Source organism: Gossypium arboreum, chromosome 2 (assembly GCF_025698485.1).
Source record: "Gossypium arboreum isolate Shixiya-1 chromosome 2, ASM2569848v2, whole genome shotgun sequence".
NCBI lineage: Eukaryota > Viridiplantae > Streptophyta > Magnoliopsida > Malvales > Malvaceae > Gossypium > Gossypium arboreum.
This window is the reverse complement of record NC_069071.1, coordinates 104,731,168-104,757,093: the sequence shown is the minus strand read 5'-3', so window position 1 is coordinate 104,757,093 and position 25,926 is coordinate 104,731,168. Positions and strand designations below refer to the sequence as shown.

Here is a 25,926-nt window from a genome sequence, read left to right as displayed (position 1 = left end):
GAGCCTACCTATAGTATCTTTTGTAGCTCCTCGACTACCAATCGACATTACCGGATGGTCGAGGTGGTGCCCTCGAAACTAGATTACTCGGCTTCGATATATGTTCAACTTCTTTTCAACCCTTTCGGACAATCTCGAGGAAATGGTCAAAAGAACCACATCGATAACAAGCCCCACTCTTAAATCGGCATTCACCAAAATGAGCTTTATTACAAGATCGGCATCTCGGTTTAGGAGTGCCAACACCGCCAACACCGGTCATGATGGAGTAGAAGGCCTTGGATTAGTGCGTTGAGAACCTCGCTCTTTGCCCGAATACCCAATGGTCAAGTAGAACGATCCGATATTTCTTCAATTTCTTTGAAGCAAAAACGGGATTTTCCCATCGGTCTTTTACTAAAATTCGAGCTTCCTCTCACTGTTTCTTTTCTTTGCTCAATTCTTACGCTTTATAAGCTCTCTCGCCAATGTAGCAAACTCTCGAATTTCAAGAATTCGATCAAGAATTTAATGTCTTCATTCAACCCTTCTTGAATCGTTTGCACATTTCACCACGATTGTACCCATTCTCGAGCATATTTACTCAATCGAACAAATTCTCTATCATATTCAGATACTGATCTATTGCCCTATTTTAGCTCAAGAAATTCTTTTCTTTTCTGGTCAAGGAACCTCTGGCTGATATTTTTTTTCTGAACTCGGTCTGAAAGAATTCCCATGTAATTTCTTCTTTCGGAACAACTGAAGCTTTAGTATTCCACCAATGGTAAGCTGTATCTTTTAGCAGTGAGACGGCACATTTCAGACATTCTTCTGGTGTACAAGATAATTCTTCCAGAACCCGAGTAGTATTTTCTAACCAGAATTCAGCCCGTTCGGAATCATCATCAACTGCTGCTCGAAATTCTTCGGACCCATATTTTCGAATTTTATATCTGGAGCTTTCCTTTTCGATGATTCAAGACACATACCTTGTGGGATCTCGGAACCGTGAAGGAGCAGGAGAGGAGCTTGAACTTGCCGCACTACTGAGGTTAGTTCTTAAGTATTGATTAAACCATTCATTCATCATTTGAAAGAAGGTTGTTTTTGCCTCCTCCCCTCGACCCTCTGTCTCGGGCCTTCTACTGCTAGTTTCTTCTCTTTGTACTGAAGCCGGAGCATGACTCCCAGCTTCCTCAGATTGAGCTCGGTCGGATGACATTACTATAAGAAAACACATTTTAAATGGTGGGGAGATATCACACTATCAATAATAATTTAAATGGCATGTATAGCTAATCCCGTATTTGTTACATCGGTCCTAGAACCGCTAAACCGTAGCTCGATACCAATAAATGTAATACCCTACTCGTATTCATTGCTTAGGAATAGGTACGAGGCATTACCGGAGTTTATTTAATTAATTTTTTTTTTATATTCAATATAGCCCTTTTATAAATATCTAACCTTCCCGTAATATTAAATCGAGACCAATCCACATCAACCAAATCAATTTAACATATTTTCATGATAGATTCATGCATTTATATAAAATAACGTCATCACATATCTATAACTGTGTTTGTTAACCATACTAATGGCTAACTTTACATTCATTTCACGTTAACATTTACTTTGTTAGCTTATACATGCCATTGATTTCCAAAATAAAGTTTCTTTATATACCGAAATCCTGAGGTTGACAGTGTGATGTGTCTCTGACCAAATCCGACCTCCGAGCTCTTAACACTACAAAACAGGAAAAAGGAAGCGGGTAAGCACTTTGTGCTTAGTAAGCTCATGTAACAAGAATTATACTTACCTAATATTTTCAATACAATATAATAAACATTCATATATCCATTCAATGCATTATTACCCTAACATGCACAAACTCAACATTCAAGTTAGTACAATAATTTCCATGTATCAATAATATATATATATATATATACCATGATTGATGTACTCATCAATACCATGATTTTCATTCCCTTATTATTTTTCATATTTATCCCGTTGAATTTATCGGAATTTCAATGGATTTTCAGAGGTACACTTTTAGTGTACAATTCCGGGTCCGTCAATTCATATTCATGTGCGCACATTTCCATTTCGAGAGCACACTCATGAACCTCAACCTTGCGGCGGGATTACGGTCGAGCTAAATCCGCAATATAAACTCATAGAGTATTGTCGGGATTACCGGTCGAGATAAATCCCGCAACGACAATTACTCTAATGAGCTTGGATCTGAATTACCAGTCCAGGCTAAATTCAGACCCTAATTCGGATTACCCGTCCGGGCTAAATCCATTTTACGCATATTCTTCGGGAGGGCTATATCAGATAGGATCACCCGTCCGGCTAGATCCTTTTACCGTCAATTCCTTTTCGAAATCCATCGAATTTTCCTTTCATTCAAACGGGATTTCTTCCCATTTTATCCAATATATCAATGTTTCATAAATTTTCATACAATGAACATTCAAATCATATTCATATCAAAAGCATACAATCTCAAGTAATTTAAGAATATAATTCAAGTTACACGAACTTACCTTGATACTTGTTTGTAAACAAGAAAATCTATTAATCCCGAACTTTTCCTTTCCTCGATCTAGCTTCGTATTTGAATCTTCTGGATCTAAATAAATAAATTTAATTATCAATTTAATACATTTCATGTTCATATGCAACATTCTCTATAATTCAACTATCATTTATAGTTCATTCAAAGCTGTCTACTTGAGTCATAGTCACTAAATTATTTATAACTTGAGCTACGGAACTCCAAATTAAGATCCGTTAATTTTCCCTGAAACTAGACTCATATATAGTTTTACCATAAAATTCTCAGAATTTTTGGTTTAGCCAATCAGTACAGTTTATTCTTCAAAGTCACCCCTATTCTGTTGTCTAACAGTTCTGACCCTTCTTCACTAAAAATAAATTATCTCTTTATACAGAATTCAAATGATGTTCTTGTTTGTTTCTATTAAAAATAGACTCATTCATAATTCTATACATATAAATTTAAGTCCCTAATTATTTTTATTCAATTTTTTATAATTTTTTAAAGTTAGAACAGGGGAACCCGAATTCATTCTGACCTTGTCTCACAAAATTCATTATATCTCAAAATTTACAAATCCATTGCTTACAATATTCTTCTATGAGAAACTAGACTCAATAAGCTTTAATTACATATTTTGTTCATCTTCTAATTCGATTCCTACAATTTTTGGTGATTTTTCAAAGTTAGTCTACTGCTGCTGTCCAAACTGTTTTAGTGCAAGCTGTTTATTACCATTTTTCCCCTAAGCTTTTAATAAATGATAATTTCGTCCCTACTCAATTAGCCTCTCAATTGAGCTGATTTTTCTCAATTAACATTTTATTATATCACCTTAAACTAGTTTACAACCTTTAGGAATCAGAATTTCAGCAATAGACTTTAATTCCAAACATTTTCACAATTAGGTCCCAAAAATCAATTTCCATTGAAATTGCCTAATAAAATCATCTCATAAACAAATTAAAGCTTTAATCTCATTCTATTTCATCATAAACTTACAGAACTCAACCATGGTGACTTTAAATTTCATCCATGAAATCAAAAACTAATGAATTTAATAGTAGGATCTAGTTGTAGAAGTCTTAGAAACACAAAAATTACAAGAAAAAGGCAAGGATTAACTCACTTGGTGCAAAAATTATGAAATACCAGCTTATAGAACCCTCCTATGGCATTTTTAGCTGCTGTAATTGAAGAGAAATGAAGAGAAATCTAGATATTTCCTATTTAGTCCTAGTTTTATTTAGTTAATTTTGCAATATTTCAATTTTACCCTTAATTTATCAATTTTTCTGCTGATTGCATGCCCTTTCCGGCCAGCCCAAATAACTTTTGGGTCTAATTGCCTTTTAAATCCTTTCTCATTAGACTAATAAGCTATTTAATCACTCTAGCAACTTTTACACCTATTACAATTCAGTCCTTTTCATTTAATTGACTACCCAAACATTAAAATTTCCTAACGAAATTTTAATACCACATTAATAACATTTCATAAATATTTATAAAATTATTTTTGACTCGGTTTTACGAGATAGAGGTCCCGATACCTTATTTTACCCAATTTCTTCAATAATTTCTTTTTCTAACTAATCACTAAATCGATAAAATTTTCCTATCAATATTTTCATACGATTTTCCTATCATATAAATTTTCAAGCAAAAATATTAAAATAAATTTTTCTTTAAATCGGATCTATGGTTACGAAACCATTGTTCCGATAACCTTGAATTTAGGCCATTACATTATTTCACTAAGACGAAGGCCCGATAACACACTTTTCTGGTGCCCACGGATTTTGGGTCGTTACAGTGTAAGACCATGTTTGGAACATGACATCGCCAATGTTATGAGAGCCAGTGTAAGACCATGTTTGGAACATGACATCGCCAATGTTATAAGAGCCAGTGTAAGACCATGTTTGGAACATGGCGTCGACAATGTTATGAGAGCCAGTGTAAGACCATGTTTAGGACATGGCATCGGGCTCGACATGTGAGCCAGTGTAAAATCATGTCTGAGACATGGCATCGGCAATTTACCCTGTTGTGTGAGGCTTATCGGATATCCTTTAGTATTCCAAATGGTTTCACGGGTTATTTTGAAGCTTATGGTAAAGATATAGAATGATATAATCATGTTGTGAGTGGTGCAGGTTCTTATTCGAAACTCATGAGATATAAGTCTAGTTAGGACGCCAATGACATGAGTAAGTTCTAGCTATGAAAATGGTTTTGGGACAATTTTGTAATCTTTGGCTTATACTTGTGATATATAAGCATGTAGTGATATTTACCTTTGTTCACTCAAGAATGTTGTGTTGATTTATAATATGCTATGTATTTAAATATGCATGGTTGATGTTTTTACTTATTTATATGCAACTTACTAAGCTTTATACTTACTCCATCTCTTTTCCATTTCCATATAGTGCCGCTAAGCTAGCATCGGGAAGCAAGGGACGTCAGGGGCATCGATCACACTATCACTTAAAGCTTTTTGTATTGCTAGTTTAAATGTTTTGAGTGTGGCATGTATAGGGACTTGGTTCTTTTGTTTAGTGTCATGTTAGTTTAGCCACAAGTGTTGGCTCATATGGATGTGATATTCATTTTGTATAGGCCATTAATGTTGGCTAATATTGATTATTATTAAATGCATTTGATGAAAATTCTCATGGTTGTGGTTGTTTTGATTATATGTGTTTATGCTTGGATTGGTTATGTTTGATGTTGTGTAGGTTGGTGCAAGTGAGGGTGACAAAAAGGCTTGGTAGATAGCCTTGTTTTTGTCCACACGAGCAGACACACGGGCGTGTGTCTAGATCGTTTGTGACACACGGTTTGTCCCATGGGCGTGTAGTCAAGCCGTGTGTCCCCTGCACCTAAATTTGGCAAAACAGAATTCCCAGTAGCAACTACACGAGTGGGGACACAGCCGTGTGGAGGACACGGCCTAGTACATGGGCGTGTACTATGGTCGTATGCCCTTAAAGGGTTGCTAACGTCAGAAACAGAATGTCAAGGTTTTTGTACACGGGCTGAGACACGGGCGTGTCATGGCCTTGTGGGAGACACGGGCGATGGACACGAGCGTGTGCCAAGCCATGTGAAAACCCCTATAGGTTTGAATCGAGAAATAAATTCGCACGGGTTAGGGACACGGACGTGTCCCGATATGTTTAGGCCGTGTGAGCCACACGGGCCTTCAAAATAGCCATGTTTAGAAGACACACAAGCGTGTCGCCCTTTCACGCGGACGTGTGCCCTTATTTGCTTTGAAATTTTACAAAGTTTTCTAAAGTGTTTAGTTTATTCTCGAACCATTTCCAAAGCATGTTTTGGACCTCGTAAGTCTATATTAGGGTCGTTAAAAGGGGTCGTTAAAAGGAAGTTTGAAAGTTTTAAAAATCGAGCAAATTTTATGACCCGAAAATGATTGTGTGTATGTGTTTAAGCCAGGTAATATCTCGTATCCTATTCCGGCATCGAACTCGGGTAAGGGGTGTTACACTTCAAATACAAACATGGTCTAGCATAAGGCTGTATTTTATTTCGAATACCCACATGGGCTGAGACATGGCTGTGTTACGCTTTTTTACAGGTGAAAAACTTCAAGGACAATTTTATGTCCAAACAAGCTTAAGTCAAATTTTATTTAAAGGCATAATTGTCAATTTTAGGTTAAATGTTAGTAGACTATAAATACCACTTTATAACCTTTCGATTTCAATTTTTTTTTTGTTGAACATTTCTCCTTAGTTTTTCATTGTGTTAGGTTAGGTTTTCTTTTCTTTTCATTTTTAGATTATGTTTAGAATATATTTTATTTTTGTTGTTTTCTATTTCTTCTTTAATTGTTGAAGACTGTGCAAAAGAAAGGTGATCAAACTCTTGGGGTACATTGAATTTCCATAAATTGAATGAAATTTTCTCAAACTCTTTACTTTTATTTTATGTCTACCATGTGTTTGATAAAATGCTTGTTTGGAATTTAAGTTTGATTATGTGCTAAATTTGTTGACGATTGGTTGATTGGTTATTTGTTAGTTTAAGTTAATATTTATGCTTGATTAATTGATTGTTTGATTATATTGAAATGCTTAATACGCTAGAATTGACACCTCTAGGGGAAAATTTAGATAAACATGACCGAGAGGAGAGTTTATCATTAGATAGTTCAATATAATTGTGCCAAATAGTGAGACTGAGAGGAGATCTATACGCCTAGGTGAGACCGAGATGAGAACTTAGGTGGTATCTTTTATTCTAGGATGAGATCGAGAAGAGATTCTTAGCTAAGAGTAACAAACAATATAATTGATATAGGTTTATTAGCTTAGTTAGTGAGTAACGAATCAATCAACCATCGTTTTATCATTTTCATTGTCTAAAGCAATATGGAAGAAAATTAGACTAGTTTGTTTAATTAATAATTTAAATTTAGTTTATAAACAGATTACTAATAATTTATGACTCGATTAGATTAATAATTGCGTAACTTGTAATTAACTTGATAAACACATTTACCAATTTGGCAATCCTATGGGTTCGATCCTTGGAATACTCAGGTGTTCCATTGTAACACTACAAATATTACAACTGACCTGTCATACATGCAGTAAAGCTGCTAGATATTTAAGTATAATAATGTTGATTCATAGCCCCGGTGCATGCATGCCGGGGCACGATCAATTTTATATTGAGTTAATTCTAGTTTTGATTGATCCAATTTTGATTTGTATAGTACTTATCTATGCAATTATACTTGTAAACTAGAGAAAAAGGAAATTCAAATACTATATACCATATTATTTTTTCATAGTCGTGCTTACCTATTTTGGGATTTCTTTGTAATGCATAAACAACCTAACAAGAAGGTGAGAGGTAAAACCAAAGGGAAAGAAAGAGTTTCCATCATAAGTAGAGCTCAAAAACTAAGGGAGGCTTACCAATTCAGCCTTTTGTTGTCCAAAAGAAGATAAAGAAAGATATTGGGAAAAAAAGAAAACAAAAGGATCATAACATGTGATAGATAATGTCTAACTGAAAGAATTCATAACACAAATAAGAAGAGGGAAAAAAAAAACTTCGTTGTTAACTTATTCTATTGAGAAATGAAGTCAATTTATGATTTTAATTGATAATTTAATAATCATAAGGATATTTCCTTTATTTTTGGTACAGGGTAGAAAAGAAGATCCTTAAAAATATACAGATAGTTGATGTACAATTATATGATAAAATTGTTCAAGGATTAATATGTTGTTACTATCATTACCAATGAACGATGGGTGTAGTGGTATGACACATTACAATTTCAATAAAAGAATTGAAGGTTGAATTCTAAAGAGAATATTATTGAAATGAACAATTACAAACTTTGAAAGATTTAATTTTTAGGTGGCATACTAAAAATAAAAAGTATTATTATTATCACTACTTTAAAGTTCAGATATGTTACTGATTTTAATAAAAAAGATGAAAGTGAAACTCAGATATCAAGTGAGAATATTGATAAAACTTAAATCTCGGTATTTGTCATGATGAATAATTAGCAGATCCAATTAAACTTGAGCTATATATGTGGTCTTTTAATTGAACTTCTCTCAGCAAATCAACAGTATCATAGGAGGATTAGATGTGTTTTCACTGTACATTTTATACACGATGAGGACCAATTTTTAAACTATTACAGCTACTTGCAAAGGACTTCTTTTGGGATTAGTTAGTACTAATTAACCAGTTAATCTTTGGGATTAGAGCACTAATAAATCGTGGCTATATGGTTTTCAAATAATTAAATTTCCCCATATGTTTTTAGAGTTGTGGATGATATAAGATTCCCCTTTTATGATAATGGTTTATCAACTCTCGTACTAAGTTAATTGAGTGCAAACCCCATTAATTTATAACTAAAAATATGAGATAGAAAACGAAGTAAGTGGGGTAGTGGAAAATGCAATCTTTAAATTAATACTCTCCATTACTTGTCTAATTTGTCAACCATGTTAGCCACCAAATGTTATGTTGCTGTTGGACTCTTATGGTAAAAGCAACTTCCCTTCCCAATAGTAATAGGGAATATTAAAAGTTTTTATGTTTGCTTCGTTCCGAATCTTTTTCTAAGTTAAGGAAGGACGACTTCAACTCCATTTTTCTATATTAATGTATTACACAACTTTTTCATTTTAAGGTATTATATTAAACGTGCTTAAAACTGCACCCAATAACAATTATATCAATTCAGTTAAATGAATAGAATTTTTACCCTCTTCCTCGACACATATAATTTCTATTTCCTTAATGAAAATTTATCAAATGTTTTTTAAGCTATCAAGTAATTTTTAGTTTTAAATTTTATTTTATAATATGTTAAAACAATTTAAAATCTATTTAAAATTACATAGAATTTTTCTAAATTTAAACTTTTGAAATTAAAGTTTTTGAATTTAAATCTTTTAAATTTTGAATAAAATAGGATAACAACATGTATGGTCTCAAAGTTTTCAAAGTCATATCTCGTATTGCTACCTCTACAGTGATTAATTGGTTAATGATCATAAGAAAAGGCAAAAATATATATATTATTTTTATGTATATATAAATAATAATTCGTGTGATGCATGAGGCATTCTTTTAATAAAGTGTAGTTACTTTTGATTAAAACAATTTCTATTATTTCATAAACAAAGTTTTAAAAATTACTGATAAGATTACATTGAATTTTTAAAGAAAATTTATATGCAATTTATTATTATTTTCATTAATATTAGGTATATTAGTAATGTATTTTTTTATTCTATAATTAGTTTTAAAATTTGTTATGTGCTTTTTTAAATATTTAATTTTTAAAATATTTTATTATACATCTGTAGGACACTTGTCAACCTCTTACTTTGCTTGTAGAGTCTAAAACTCCACTAATAGCGTATCAAATATTTTTTCTTATTTTAATATCTTAAATTTTTGATGAAATGTCATTAATTAATTCAATAAATATTTTAATAAATTAATCAATTATATAATGAAATAAATATAAAATGTTATTTTAATAATTATATTTTAGGTTGGTAAGTAATAGACCCGAATAATTAATTTTGGTTTCTACAACTAATTCAATCAACGCATAAAAGGTACAAAATGAGATTAAATTTGAAAACATGATCTGAAAAGTCCGAGTTCGAATTTGTTCTTATTTTGAAAAACTCAAGCTCTCTTAATATTGAAAAGATTTAAACTCGATTTGATCCAAAACCTGAAATCATATATGTTTTTACTCGATTTCGTCCAAACTTGAAAAAAAAATTAAACACAACTGTATAACCCAAAATGCTTGAGCTAAAAAAAAACTTAAATTTGAAAATTCTTAGCTAAAAAAAATTTTAACTCAAAACTAAACTCGAATTTAATACTAAAATAAAATAATGAAATAGTAATTTTTAAATAAAATTTAAATTGTTAAACATATTATAAAAATGCAAAAGCAATGTTAAAGTGTAGTCCTAATTGCTATAATATCAAATGTCCAGCATGATTCTTTGAACTTATGAATTCAGCCTTTCCCCTAATTGGAAAAGAAAAGAGAGAATGAAAATCAGATTTTGTATGCTCCATTTTCAGCATGAAAGAAGCAAATGCCTCCACTTACTCAAACCAAACTTTTTGGTTTTGTATGAAAAGTGTTATTTAACTGTTTATAAAATGTCAAGGAAAAGAACAATCCAAGACCTTTTTAATGTGCGTAAAACATCTGATTAACAATGATATTATAATATGATATCTATACAATAAAGAAGTGTTATATTCATGCATCAACATGGCCTTCAACAATTAAATAATATATTCTTTATTATAATTTATGTTTTCACTTTTTAACTTTTTCCTTCCTACCTAAACGGTGCTGTACAACTTTTTTGCTTGCTTTAATTCTGCCTCTACTACTTCTACTCTTTCAACTTTTAAAATTTTAATTCTAAAATTTATCTCCTTAATTTAAATATGTGACATTTTAATATTTAAAGTTTTAATTGATAATATATGTCTATATTTAACGAAAATTAATTTATAAGAGTTATATCTCCAACGTTAAGTTTTAAATCAAAGGGATTAAATTTAAAAATCTGAAAGAGTACGAGGACTGGTAGACACAATTAAACCCTCTCTTTCCCGACAAAAGTATCTAATTAGAACCTACTGTCGGACAGACTGCGCACCCCACTAACGTGGGTGAACCATGAGAACTGCCACACCATGCATTTATCCACGTGTTTTAAAATACGGACATCAATTAAAAGACATTCACACGTGTGGGAAACACGTTCCATTTAATTAATTACAACACCGAGAGGTCACTTATTTATGGCTTAATATTCTGTTTGGTACTCAAAATTAAAATTTTTTTCTAATTTGGTACTTGTGTTATTTTTGGTGCAATACCATATTTATATTTGGTAAAATTTATACATTTTTTTTACTCACTGTTAGCCTTTTAATTCAAGTTTTAGAGTTTTTTTAATATTAGTAGCTTTAAATTTTCGTGTTTTTGTTAATAGAATAAATTTAGTGTTAATTATAGATTTATTAAATTTTGTGTTTAATTCATTAAAGATAGTTTAGTTGTGATTTTTTCAGGTTTTAGAGTTGATTGAAAATGAATTGCTAGTATTATTAACTAATTATAATTTAAATAAAATCAACTTAAATTTTAAATTAAATAATAAAAATTAAACATTATTACATTCAAGTACCAAAATATATAACATTTATTAAATATAAATATATATTATACGAAAAAATATAAATACCATAATACCAAATAATATTAAACTTCTATTTTTTATTTTCTAACTCAAATAAATTGTTTTCTTTTATACTTTATTCGTAAATCATCCCACTTATCTACACACCCTCACTTACCTCTACACCCTATATAAAAGGAAGGACATAGGCCTTCCTTATGGGACACATGTTAATTAAAGCTTTTGTCTTCTTTTTATTATATAATGAAGGTAAAATTTCAATTTTAGTCCTTATATTACATTTATACTTAAAGATTTGATTTTTAATAAAAGGAAGCACGTAAGCTTTCTCTAAGCGCCACCTGTTAATTAAAGTTTTTGTCTTTTTAAATAAATCACACTCAATTTTTTAAACTATTAATAGATTTACGTTTTAATCACTTAACTTAAAGAAATTACAAAATAGTTATTAAGTTATCGAAATTTTTGTATTTAAGTCACTAAACTATTTAAAAGTTTTTATTTAGATCACTAAGTTATTAAGTTTCTTTTTTTAAAAAGTCTAACTTATATGCTCCAAACAACAATTCAAGAATTAGTATAGTAGATCAGTACTTATCGAGGAGTAGAAGCACATACATTAGTTCTAAGTTGATCTAACAGCCATTTTCGAAAATCAGAGAATAAAGCTGTTTGAATTTTGGTTCATAGATACATAAAGTTCAAATTTGTTTCATTAAAAAAAATGAATAGTAGAAGTGGAGGGGAAAAAGAGCGATTGGTGTAAGTAGTGCGACTAGAGAATGCTATACAACAATAATTTTAACAGCTCAGTAACTTAAATGAAAACTTTTCAAATAGTTTAGTGATCATTTTGTAACTTTTTGAAGTTGAGTGACCAAAACGTAAACTTATTAACAAGTTAGTGACCTTGGGTGAAATTTACCCTTTTTATATTATATAATAATGGTTAAATTTTAGTTTTGGTCCCTATATTACATTCAAATTTGATATTTAATCTTTATACTTTAATTTTAGCATAATTTGGTGCCTCAACTTTTGTAATATCATTAATTGATCCAAATACTTTATTCTTATTACAATATTGGCATGAATTTTAAGAACTATTAACACAACAATTCGCTTTAAATTCAAATCCATTACTATGTCAATTTTTGTTACATGGTTACTAAGTGAGTTTTTTTTAAATTTTAAAATTTCACACTAGCATATTTAATGAACGATTTTAACGATATCAACAATTGGATATAAATTTTAAATTAAAAAATAGAGAAACTAAATTCCTAAAATAAAATCATGAAGAGTAAATTAAAATGTATGAAAAACATAGAGACTTAGAACATACTTTAACCTTCAATTTTTTCTATATAATTTGCCTCAGAAAATAATCAACTCAACACAAAGTGTTGGTTAAACCATTTAATTGTAACAAAAAAAAAGATTTAATTGTGCTTTCAATCCTTGTACTTTTGTGTACATTTGAAATATAATCTATTTTTTAGGAATTTAATTTAATTTAATGATTAAAACCTAATTCACAATATTGTCAAAAGACTTCAAATAATTTAGATTATGTGACAATTTTAAAATAAAAGTTTTCTCACGTTGCTAATATCACAATGTGAAAAGTCAAATAAAAATATAAAAGATGAGGTTGTAAGGCTATTTACCACCATTTCAAAAAAAGTACAATGAAAATTGGTAAAAAAATAAAAAATTGTTTACATGGCTTTCACACAAGTTTAAATTTGTCATGTCAGGCACTATTTTAAATACCACATAATTTAAGGTAAATTATATTAATAGTTATTTGATTATCTGTAATTTTTTTTAGTCATCTAACTATTTAAATTTTTTTTGTTTTGGTCACCAACCGTTAAATAGCAAATGGAAAGATAACGTGGCAAATTTTAAAATAGGTATAAGAATAAATTTAGTCATCAATGTTTGCATATTGTTTCAATTTAGTTTTATTATTTAAAATTTAGCCCTCAAGATTTACAATTATCTAATTTTATCCTCTTTTTACAGGAAAATATAATTCAATACACAATGTGTAAATAAAAACAGGAAAAATATATTTTAAAAAATTACTTTTATAATTAAACTAGATAATAACCAAATACGTTTTTTTCATTATACTTCAAATGGTTAAAAACTTGATCTCTTTCATTGTCAACTCATTTTTTGTTAGCTTGAGTTGTCTTCTATTCATAATGCAAAGCAAAAATTTTTTTTTTTAAGCTATTAGACTTGAATTTAGGTTGATTGACAAAGTGGGTAGTTTTTTATTTTCAATTAATTGAATTGGTTATTTTTCAAAATTTGGGTTGTTGAACAATTCAAGCACAAATCTTATCAAATTACACAATGTGTAAATGTCGAGAGTTAATTTTTTAAAATCAAGTCTAAATTGACACAAGATATAAATGTTAAGGGTTAAAGTTGTTATTATGCCAATTTTAAAAGCACACTCTTTCTATTAGTCATTTAACAATGGTGATCAAAAAAAAAATCGAATAATTCGGTGACTATTTTTTAATTTTTCATAATAAGGTGACCAAAAAATCATACTCATAATAAAGTGACTACATGTATAGTTTACCCTATAATTAAATTGAGTGCTTATAAATTGGGTTTCAATTATTAAATAAAAATGCATTGAAATTAAAATTCTTGAAATAGAAAAATTAGAGAAATTAAAATTTCAAAATTGTGAAGATGACAAGGACTAAGATCACAATTAAATCTAAAAATAATAATTGAATATAAATTTGTTGGTTTTGACTTAAATGGTTTTAGATGTCAACCTTTTGTGTTAAATTACATGTATTTGGAATTTAGCCTCTCTATTTTATGTTCAAGAATTTAATACCTCTATTTTTAAATTTAAAAGTTAAGTACAGTTGTTAAATTTTTTCTATTAAATTCTCTGTTGTGGAATTTTAAATTAAAATTATTTACTTGTTAATCATTTAACAATAAAAATAACATTAAAAATATTAATTATGATTTTTTCTTAAAAACACTCCTTTGAATTCGTCATTATAAAATAATTTTTGATTTAAATAGTGCTTTTAAGAAAAATTATGTCAACATTTTGATTGAAATAGTTAACAATATTAACTATTTAAATAAACTAACTAATAACATTATAAAAGTAGAGGACCAAATCATATAAAAATAAAGTATATAGATTAAATAATAAGCTTCAACATAGTTTAGGGTTAAAATTAAAATTTAACCATTGTGTTATAATGTTAATAGTATTGATTATTCGGATTAATTAATAATATTATAAAATATATAGATTAAATTAAGTTAAAAATTAAATTATAAAGATTACTCTCAAATTTAAACTTAAAAAAAATACAAAAACTAAAATCTAACCATTTTTCTAAAATTAGAAAAAAGAGTGCGTGTCAACAAAATATAGATAACGTTACTAATTGACAAAAAGATTGCTAGGTACCCGAGTTCCCAAGCTTGACATATAAGGGAAGGTGGAGCTTGGCAAAAGGGCACCAAATGAAGGAAAAATTAAAAAAAAAAAGGCTTGAAAAGCAAAGTGAAGGCTTGCGTTTAAAGTGGGGAAACACAGCGCGTGCAATGGCACTACATGTATACAGTGAATTTTTATAGCTTATAAATTCCGATCTCTCGCCTTCCATTTCCTTTCACACAACCGTCACCCTAGCTAAGCTACTTACCAAGGATTGTCTACAAAAAGCTTGCTTTCAACTTGGGTGATTTTTGTTTTAAAAAGAAAAATGGGAGAGATTATTAAGATTTTGCATGGACTAAAGCATGCAATGTTGATGGTGGTGATTCAAGTCATATTTGCTGGGGTTAGTGTGCTTTACAAATTGGCTGCAAATGATGGAATGAGTTTAAGGATCATCGTGGCTTACAGATTCTTATTCGCCACTGCTGTTATGGTTCCTGTTGCTCTCCTTGTTGAAAGGTTTCGTCTCTTTTTCTTCATTTTTTGAAGCTTTCTAAGCATAATCAGAATAGTAGATTTTTTAACTTTGGTTTTTTACTCCTAAAGATTCAAGTAGCAGAGATTTTTTCACTGATTGAAGGAAATTATATAAGATGGTAATTATTCACTTTGGTTTTTGCAATGATTGTTGCGCAGGGAAAGGCCAAAACTGACTTGGACTATACTTCTTCAAGCATTTCTTTGTGCGTTACTTGGGTAAGTAAAGTTGTTTTACCAGGTTTATTTGCTTCAAATCTGACATTGCTTTCGGAATGAAATGAAGAGGTAATGTAGCGGTTATTCAGAATAAGCATTAAGATGTTGGGTTGATATTTGGGAATATAATAGTGGGGTATATATATATGGCTTTATTAGAATTAATTTTTTCCATGTTGATTTACAGTTGAATAAAATAATATTATTTTATTTATCATAATTTATTAATTTTAATAATATAATATATTAGATTATATTAAAATCTAACGTTCCAAAGTTAATTTTCTAATATAATATACATACGGTGTGAACTTCCCATTTATACAATTTCTCTCTCAACTGGTTCTCTATCCATTGTGATAGTCACCGCAAGCATCGCCCCCCAAGGCGACCAGTGCCGTCGGGCGACGATCTTTCGTTCTTAAAATTTCAGCACAGACCGTTTCTCCAAATAATTGCTATTATGGATGCGCTGAAAGTGAATAGCGTTTGATCTCTAGTCTAATTTGTTTGCATTTTTACAGGGGAACGCTATCTCAAAATTTGTATATAGAAAGCATGGCTTTGACATCCGCGACTTTTGTTTCCGCCATGGCTAATCTCACTCCAGCTATAACTTTCACTATGGCCATCATTATGGGGTATGCATACATACATGCATACATACATACAAACATACATACATATTTGCTTCTTTTGACTCATGCATCCTGCTTGCCATCCAATGCACTAATTAAAACTTTGATGGGTCCAATACCCAATTTAATGACAGATTGGAAAAGCTAGGTTTTAGAACAATGGCAGGGAGGGCAAAGGTGTTGGGAACGGTAATTGGAGTAGGTGGGGCAATGCTACTCACATTTTACAAAGGACTCCAAATTAATATCGGATCAACCCATTTTCACCTTCTTCTTTCTCATGGACCTATCTCCTCAAATGCACCTTCTACCAACCACCATCTGTTGGGCGCTTTGCTAGCTTTCACTAGCTGCATCAGTTACTCTCTTTGGTTGAACATTCAGGTAATTTGATTATTTACATCAGGGTCTGCAATTTACACATGACATATGGATTATATAACATAGTTTGACCTTTTAAGTATATGCAGTTCTTTTGTTTTCTTCTTTGATACAACATTCCGTTTTATATCTAAAGCCATGAAGTTTGATTGTTTTATAGGCTAAAATGAGCGAAAACTACCCGTGTTATTACTCAAGCACGGCATTGATATGCATCATTGGAACCATACAAGCAGTTGCCTTTGCACTGTGCATGGAAAAAGACATGAGTCAGTGGAAATTAGACTGGAATATTAGACTTCTCACTGTTGCTTACTCGGTCTGTTAGTTACAGTAATTATTGAAGCTAAATCATTAAGTAACTGGGTTCTTTTAGCTTTATGTCTGAATTTGGAGAGTTTTTGTTCATTCATTGTTATTTGTTGCAGGGAATTTTAGCATCAGGGCTAGTGTTTAGCGTGGTCTCTTGGTGTGTGCGGATGAAGGGTCCACTTTATGTGTCTGTTTTCAGCCCTTTAATGGTGGTCTTAGTAGCCCTTGCAGGCACATTATTCCTTGAAGAAAAGCTCTACCTTGGAAGGTACGTAAATGTAATATATAATGCAAAAATATTTGGTTATAGTATACATAAAATAAAAATAAAAATAAAAACATTTTTTTTTTTAAAATTTAAATTCTTTTGTGCAATTACAGCATCATTGGAGCAGTGCTAATTGTGATGGGACTTTATGTTGTGTTATGGGGAAAAAGCAAGGAGACGAAGGTGGTGAATAAGTTAGTGGCATCAATCACTTCTCCAGAAAATAAAACTATCGAGATTGTTGTTACTTCTTCTTTAGACAACAACACTTGTATTATTAACAACGACAACAGTGTTTTTGTCAGTAAAGATTCACCAATGAAATAGGATTCAATCGTGAAAAATGCCAGAAACTTCCCAATATATGTTTATTCAATGTTGTGGCAAAATGATCAATCGATGACTCTTAATTAAGTTGTCAATAAAATAACATCAACTTTACAACTTTAAATTAATTCTTATTAATGCTAATAAATCTAAATCTTTTTAATTAAAAAATTATTAGATTAAAGTGAAGTGACAAAATATTTATGTTTAAGTTTTAATTGATATAAAAATTAAGCTATACAAGGTTTTGATGTAAATAATAGTTTCGCCTTAGGTGGTGTGAGAGCCACTAAAGAGTGTGGGGAATCATTAAGGAATAAGGAAAGTAAATTGAGAGGATTTATGGAAATAATTTTTGTCTCAATTGAATATATTATTCCTAAGTTTCATTAATGCTGGGTTTTAAGGAATTGGTAATTCTGAGGACTAAACTAATTTGTAAGAGAAATAAAATTTGCAAGGCAAATATCTTAGGAGTAAAAACTTGGACTAGAATGAGAGGAGGTTCTTTTGTGGTAATTAGTCCAAGGGTATATAAGCAAAATACCCATTTGGAAAATTTCAATGGAGGGAGCAATTAGAGACTTTGTTTCACGATAGTTTTGGTTTTTCTACTCAAAACTTTCCCAAATTTTCTCTCAATTTCATTTTCAACTTTTGGTTTCATTTCAATTTGGTTAGTCAAATTTCTATCTATTTCTTTACTTAAAAAACCAAGCTTCTTCTTCATTTTTCCATAAATGCCGTTGGTTTTGGTGTGAAGAAGAGGAACTTGTGTTCTTGAGAATTTATTGACATAAACTTTGATTTCAGTTCTATTTCTTTTCTTTAGATTTTAATCCTTAAAACAAGATTTCATCATTTTCTCTTCACGTTGGTTTGGAAGTTAAAAAGAGAGACTTCGAACTTGATGTTTAAATTATGCTTAGTATGAATAGTAAGTGCTTAATCAATGCTTTTGGTAATAATGAGTTGTTGATAGTTATTCAACATATCATATGTTTATATAATCCATTATTTATGCTTTTATAATTAAATGCTTCTATTAATTAACATAAAATAATGTTTGGGTGTAGTTGAAATATCATAGGATATTGAGTTATTGTGTATTGATGAGTTAGATTTATATCTCCCATAACGTTATTATGTTGAAACTGGACTTGTCCAAATGCTAGGCTTGAACGAAGATTTGGTCAAACTCGACTCAAATTCAATTTAAAAAATAAAAAAAAATATTTTTAAATAAAAATTTAATTATAAAAATATATTTTTAATAGTAAAATGGACTTTTTGAATAGGTCGTACCGGCTCGAAAATAGGTTTAGACTTAAAAAATATTTTAGAACTAAGTCTCAAGCTTGATCCTACTTAATCTATAGACACCTCTAGTTGGAAGAATATGATGTTGTTGTGTTTTTGTATTTTTATAATACATTAATTATGTTTAATTTTGCTTTTGTATTTTTCTTTTTATTTTTATTTTTTAATTTTTAATATCTTTTAATTTTCTTATAAAATTTAAATTAAATAATAATGTTGCAATAATAAGATATATTATATTTCTAAAAGAATATATAATTTTATTTTTCCAAATTCAAATACCAAAGAAATGAAGTGAAGAAAGTTGAAATATGTAAAGATGCATTAAATCCTTTAATTAATTTGTTTTGTTTAGCATGCGAGAAACGACATAGCAGTTTCCGTCGGTCAGATAGCGCAATGGGAAAAGTCAAAGGGGGCATTTAGTCGTTGGTTGGAGCCTGCTTTTCAGCTCTGTAGCTCAGACATGATGCACCGAGATATTTATTTCCCTTTTTTTTTATTAAAAAATATTCACATCAACCACCTAAGAACTAAAATCAGAACTGAAAGATTAGATCACCCTTTTTCATTGTTGTTTTCCCCTTAAAAATTCAATTGTTGGCTGCTCAGCTAAATTTATTATGAATCTGGAATCCTCGTCTGATAGCGAGAAAAAGTTGAGAAGAAAGAGAAAGTAAGAAAACTCTGTTTAGTTCTGACTTTGATCCCCTTTTCTTTTTTCCCACCGTTCTGTTATGTGGAAAAGTTGTCTGGGTTTTCTTTGATCTTGTTTTAGGATTCGCTGCATGTTTTCAGGTACATAAATCACAGATCACATCCTACTTCGTCAAAATTTTCTTCAAAATCTTCTTCTTCTTCTTCTTCTTCTTTTTTTTGTTCTTTTTAATCTGGGTTTGTTTACAAATTTTTATCTTTTTTCATTTTTTGCAGATCTGTGGTGGGTTCTGAGACTAAAACTACGTCGGTTTGATTAGATTCATCTCTGAAATTGAGGTCTTCATTTTTGGAAGGTAAATTATTTATTACTTTTTTCCTTACATAATTTATTGTATGCAGCTTATATCTTTGGGTGAGATAATTCTGTAGTCTCCCATTTATGGAAAATATTTGATGAGAACATATTGAAGTCATCAAATATACATTGTTCTTTTTTACGAGTATAATCACAGGTGCCTCGTTCTACGACTCTAGGATTTAAACTTGATCTTGCGTAAATGGGTTGTTTCTTGTTAGATGGTTAAATTTCTAGCTATTTAGGTTCCTGGGGTTCCATTTGCCTTAGGTTTTATCTCTTTGGCATCTTTTATTTTCTCTTTTCTCCATAACTTGGTGCTTTATTGTGGGAACTGAGTTGTTTGTTTTATGGGCAGCCATTGGCACATAATCAGCGACAGTATTATAATCAGAAATCTTCCCAACCGGTATTGCAATTGAACTGACTCGAGAAATGTCGTTCCGTAGCATAGTTCGTGATGTGAGGGATAGTTTTGGGAGCTTATCTAGGCGGAGTTTTGATGTTAGATTGGTGGGGCATCATAGAGGAAAATCTCATGGTGCTTTACATGATCTGCATGATGAGCCACTTGTAATTCAGAACAGCCGTTGGGCTAATCTCCCTCACGAGCTGCTTACTGATGTGATCAAGAGGTTGGAAGAGAGTGAGAGCACATGGCCTGCACGAAAGAGTGTTGTCGCATGTGCTTCAGTTTGCCAATCATGGAGAGTCATCTGCAAAGACATTGTTAAGTGTCCTGAATTCTGCGGGAAGCTTACTTTCCCGGTGTCTCTTAAGCAGGTAGGATGACTGGACTGAACATAGATCAGTCTCCTTCCAATTCAAATTTACCACAATTCTGTATCTTTGCATTTATGTGGAGATTATGCTGAAACATGTAACCAATTCTTACTATATTTAGAACTTGAGACTGGAACTCTTAACTGTCTTGTTTGACATTTCAGCCCGGGCCACGTGATGGGATTATCCAGTGTTTCATAAAAAGGGATAAATCGAAACTGACATACCACCTCTTTCTGTGTCTTAGCCCTGGTAAGCATGATTCTCAGCAACCATTTGTTGAATTAAGTTGCCTTTGTTAAACGTAGATTTGATCAAGTTATTAATTTTATTGTGATAATGCATGTGTTTCATGAAGTATTGCATGCTGTAATTTTAATGTGATTCGACTTGTTTGCATACCTGTATATTTCGTGCTTGAATACATAGGCTGTTATCATTAATGACTATTTGATAAATTATTCGATATATATGAAACTGGTTTGCAGTCAAGAGAAGACTATCTACATCCACCGGCCTGCTTATGTGCCTTACATTGCTTTTCGATTTTTCAACCTTCTTTCTGGCTAAACTCACCTCTATTTTTCATTTTATTACTCTCTTTTGTAGCCTTACTTGTTGAAAATGGGAAATTCCTTCTTTCCGCACAAAGGACACGCAGGACTACTTCCACTGAGTATATAATTTCTATGAATGCTGACAACATTTCAAGATCAAGCAGCAGTTACATCGGGAAGCTGAGGTATGAATGTGAATGGAACTCACATTTTACTGTAAATATGGCATTTCCATATGCTAATTCTTTTTTCTGTTTCAGGTCAAACTTCCTTGGCACGAAATTCATAATATACGATACCCAGCCTGCCTATACTGCCTCTTCTCATGTTCCTCCACCAGGCCGAACGAGTCGTAGATTTTACTCCAAGAAAGTTTCCCCTAAAGTCCCTACGGGCAGCTATAACATAGCTCAGATTAGTTACGAATTAAACGTTCTTGGTACCAGAGGCCCACGGAAGATGCATTGTATTATGCATTCTATTCCGGCCTCAGCTCTTGGTGTAGGTGGTTCAGTCCCTGGCCAGCCAGAGCTTCTTCGTCACCCTTTGGAGGACTCATTCAGGAGCATTTCCTTTTCTAAGTCTCTTGATCATTCGGTCGAGTTTAGCAGCTCTCGATTTTCAGATGTTGGTGTGTCTCATAAAGATGATGGAGATGGGAATATGAAACCCTTGATCCTCAAAAACAAGGCCCCTCGATGGCATGAGCAATTACAGTGTTGGTGCCTGAATTTCCGTGGCCGGGTAACAGTTGCGTCGGTTAAGAACTTTCAGTTGATCGCTGCCACGCAACCAGCATCCAGTGGCCCTGCCCCACCCGATATGGATAAGGTAATCCTACAGTTTGGGAAGGTTGGCAAAGATATGTTCACCATGGATTATCGATATCCCCTATCAGCATTTCAGGCTTTTGCAATCTGCCTCAGCAGCTTTGACACGAAATTAGCTTGTGAATAAAATGCTAAAATTTGTGACCATCGGAACACATAAAAAGATGAATGACAAATCTTTCAACTTTCTCCTCTTTTTTCTTTTCTCCATTTTCATCTTTCTTTTTTCCATTTCCTTGTCTTGGGGTTGCTTGTAACTTGTAAGCCAACTTCTCTTAATCTTTTTTATTTTTTATTTTTAAATAAGTTATTAAATTTAATTAATAATTATAAAATTTATATTTGCATGTAAACATACTTGTACATCTATAATTGAAATATATTAATATATAACATATTTTATTATGGAAATAAAAGTAAATTATAATTATAAAAACATTTTAAAATATAATAAACTTGAAACGATATATTAAAATATACCTGTATAAATACATACAAGTACTTAAACAAAGAGGCAATCTGGTAAGTTGAATCTTATTTTACCAACAAAATTTAATTTTTTTTTTACAAATTAAATGAATTAAACTAAAAACAAGACAGACAATCTCATTGAAATTCAACCAAAAGAGCAGGTAAATTTGAGAGAATACACATTTTAGAACTTTAAAAAAATTATGTTTTTTTTCATATTATATATTTTATAAATTTTAATAAAATTTTCAAGATTTTTAGAATTATTTGCATTTTGAATAACTTTGGAAAATTTATTATTTTTATTTTAATTACTTTAGTCATTTTATTACTTTCTTAATTTTTGTAACTTTAGGAATTCTATTTCCAAATTTTGAAAAATCTTATCGAATTATACATATTTATAATTCTTTAAAATTTTGAAAAACAACTTTTAATTTTATATATATTTTTACAAATATGATTGGTTAAATTTTGAATTAAAACCAAATTTAGACGCGCCAATTTGCGTAATAATTTTCAAAATCATCAAGAATATTTGCATTAAATTAAAAAATAAAACTCCACTTGAATTAAAATAACTTGAATCAGTTTTTAAGTTAATTTAAAATTTGAAGTTTTCTTGGATTTCTTTAAATCAAATCGAATTTCATTGGTCTAAATCTGGGTACAATGCGACTACAGACAAAATCTTGGTAGAATATGAAGACATACAAAGTAGAAAAACAAACTGACAATCTTGATCTGTTGGCATAACCGGCATCATGCTCAGCTTTTATTATGAAGCTCTTTTATGCATATCATGACCCAAAAAGAAAAAGAATAAAAAAAAAAAAAAAGGCAGTGAGCAAGAGTACTTCCACCCGAATATTCTTATGAAGTTCACCACCACATGTTTGTATAGAGGATCAGTTCACAGCCCTACTATCCGACAGAATTAGAGGGAATATGATACTTTACACAAATGAACTTGTTTCTTATTTACATTATCTAAGCAAAATATCCAAAAGTATATAAGTTCAACTGTAATGGGATTCTATGCCAAAAAACAAAGTCCCAAATGCTTCAACAAACTTCCTACTTCCCCACTCCTTTTAATTGGTTCTACCACTTCCTTTTATCAAAGCTTTTTGTTTCTCCTTGTCATCTACATTAAAGAAAAAAGAAGATGAACTACTATATTTACCATTGCATAGAATGAACTCGCCGAAGAACTCGAGGTGGTCTTCGTTTCTCCACAACCGGGACCAGGTTCTCCATCAGCTGTATTTCAAGATGTAGGCATCAGAATTGCCAACATTGGCGTCATTTTTCATGTAATACAACATTTGTCATCATATAAAACCCAAATTAACCAATGATCTACTCTCAAACATTTTATTACAACCTCCAGCCAAAGATTTATGCATTTGAAGCAACATAATAATGGAATTAAAATGGACAGACGAAGAGGCATACCTGCTTAAACCTCGCCTTGTTCAGCTCAGCCTGAAAAAGTAAATCGAGAAATCAATACGAAAACATCCATATAATGATTCATACATTCTTCAATATGAATGGTATCTATTAACTACTTGACTAAAAAGGAAAGCGGGGGGAATCTCAAATGTTTCAGCTCATGTAATGATATGATTCATTATACGAGGCTTCATACATCATTTCAATATCTCAACAGTTTAGTAGCATAATTTAGACAACATTGCAATTTTAGTCAATAAGCTTAGCAGCAACTGAAATTCTTCAAAACGATGGTCTAAGATCATATATAGTGCGGCCTATATACCTCTTCTCTCAGCAACCGGGCTTTTTCTTCTTCCAATTGTGTCACCAGAGATTCCAATTCAACCGTGTAAGCCTATGTATCAACAAATAAAGCAGCACAAAGGGGAAGTAATCAGTTATCGAATTCAAGGGGGGAAATCTAACTTTCAACATCATAACTTGAATTAACTGTCCAATTGCAGGATAGAGATTTTAAAGTTGGAAGAAAAAGCAATTAATAGGATTGACATTAAACCTAGAGCTATTTCTCTCCATTTTCTCGACAACCAAACAGATTTTGAGAAAAGAAAGCCTGCCTGTTTGCGTTCTCTGGATCTGGCTGCAGATTCTCTGTTTTTTATCATCCTCCTCTGTTTCTGCTGAGTCGCTTTATCCAAAGGCGGTGCCTCCACGGCGCGTCGCTTTCCTCTAGCGCCTCCACCTGCCACCGCCACCAACCTCTGATGATCAACGCCACCGCTGTTTCCGAAAGCCGAAAAATGATTTCCACCACCGTTGATAACGGCCGGGTCAACAGGATAAACCCCTGCACCTACTCCCACCTGATTAGCAACTCCCCTGACATCCTCTTCCCTAACCGCCCCAGCTTTCGTCAAGAAATCCTCCAAAGTCATACCTACCGGTGGATTCCCCTGTCTCTGATCGTCGCCACCGACCACGATGTCCTTCCAAACCTCGTCGACGGACTTGTTCGCCACATCCTTCGGGAGCGAGAAACTACCTTCGCGTGAGATGGACACGCCGGCAAACTGCGGGTGTGCATCGGAAGTAGGTGGCGGTGGAGGTGGGGAGGAGCAGATGTTTTTCAACAGATCGTCCATGTTCATGGAACCAAGGCCGTTCTGGGATTGGTTTTGATTGTTTTGTTGGTTCTGAAGATCGGCGAGGAGAGTGGAGAGCGAAGGGCATAGAGATGGCTGACGTGGCAGATCAGGATTGGTCTGTGACGTTGTCGTTATCACCTTAGAGGACGCCATGACCCTCCCCCCCGGGATATTTCACAGCTTTTCTCCGCTCCTTTGCTCACAGTGTATCTTTTTTCTTCCTCTTTCCGCTGATAGGATGGAAAACAGGATTTAGAAAATAAAGGAATTACTTTGAGAAATGAAAGAAAGGCAAAAGTTGAAGAGCAGAGCAGAACAGAACAGAGCAGAGAGGGTGACCACAACAGTTTAAATAGAAAGGAAGGATAGAGGAACCTACGAGATGGATAACGTGACCTCGCCACTTTATTTATATGCCCAATTCTGAAATAAAATATATGGAAATTTAAAAAAAAAAAAAAAGGTGGTTTAAGTTATCTTAAATAAATATAAAAAACTAATTAAATATTATTATTTAATTGAATGATAGAAAAAGTAAAACAGTAGACCTATATGGAAGTGTAAGAAGGAATGGAAAGTGTTGCAATTTGGCAGTGGTTCGAGGGATGGGAGAAAAGACGCCAAATATTAAAGTTAACACCTTAACTTACAAGAAATCTATTTTATTTGTCAACTATACTTTTGTTTTTTATTTCATAATTCATAATTTCATATGCATGCACCAACCTAATTATTGTTTCTTTTTTTTTTTTTTAATAACTAGGGGCACTAATGTATTTTGCAGCTTCAAAGAGAGTACACAACACGCGCTGTTGGAAACGAAGAGCGTGTACCAGAAATGGCAACACAAGGTTTGGTTGCCCTTGTTTTTCTTAGTTTGATTCTGCCGTCCCGA

The 25,926-nt window shown here is 31.7% G+C and overlaps 3 protein-coding genes across 4 annotated transcripts; 2 read left to right on the top strand and 1 right to left on the bottom strand.

Moving 5' to 3' along the window:
- The first annotated feature begins 14,850 nt into the window (after positions 1-14,850).
- LOC108466595 (WAT1-related protein At1g68170-like) lies at positions 14,851-17,466 on the top strand. Its single transcript, XM_017766981.2, has 7 exons — positions 14,851-15,286; positions 15,464-15,523; positions 16,048-16,164; positions 16,296-16,545; positions 16,703-16,861; positions 16,971-17,122; positions 17,236-17,466. The coding sequence occupies exons 1-7, from the start codon at positions 15,093-15,095 to the stop codon at positions 17,447-17,449; spliced, it is 1,146 nt and encodes a 381-aa protein (XP_017622470.1). The 5' UTR covers positions 14,851-15,092; the 3' UTR covers positions 17,450-17,466.
- Positions 17,467-19,055: 1,589 nt separating this feature from the next.
- On the top strand, positions 19,056-22,307 carry LOC108461689 (tubby-like F-box protein 8). 2 transcript variants are annotated; one of them, XM_053025098.1, is made up of 6 exons: positions 19,056-19,445; positions 19,703-19,782; positions 20,143-20,567; positions 20,732-20,819; positions 21,177-21,309; positions 21,385-22,307. In XM_053025098.1, the coding sequence occupies exons 3-6, from the start codon at positions 20,220-20,222 to the stop codon at positions 22,079-22,081; spliced, it is 1,266 nt and encodes a 421-aa protein (XP_052881058.1). In that variant the 5' UTR covers positions 19,056-19,445; positions 19,703-19,782; positions 20,143-20,219; the 3' UTR covers positions 22,082-22,307. The 2 variants fall into 2 exon arrangements, with proteins under 2 accessions (XP_052881058.1, XP_017617088.1); XM_017761599.2 differs by having other exon boundaries at positions 19,056-19,567.
- A 975-nt stretch (positions 22,308-23,282) lies between these two features.
- Positions 23,283-25,655, bottom strand: LOC108460889 (ABSCISIC ACID-INSENSITIVE 5-like protein 4). Its single transcript, XM_053025096.1, has 6 exons — positions 25,580-25,655; positions 25,411-25,454; positions 24,504-25,261; positions 24,209-24,280; positions 23,884-23,913; positions 23,283-23,688 (listed from the first exon to the last, which is right to left on the bottom strand). The coding sequence occupies exons 3-6, from the start codon at positions 25,182-25,184 to the stop codon at positions 23,608-23,610; spliced, it is 864 nt and encodes a 287-aa protein (XP_052881056.1). The 5' UTR covers positions 25,185-25,261; positions 25,411-25,454; positions 25,580-25,655; the 3' UTR covers positions 23,283-23,607.
- Between the last annotated feature and the right edge of the window lie 271 nt (positions 25,656-25,926).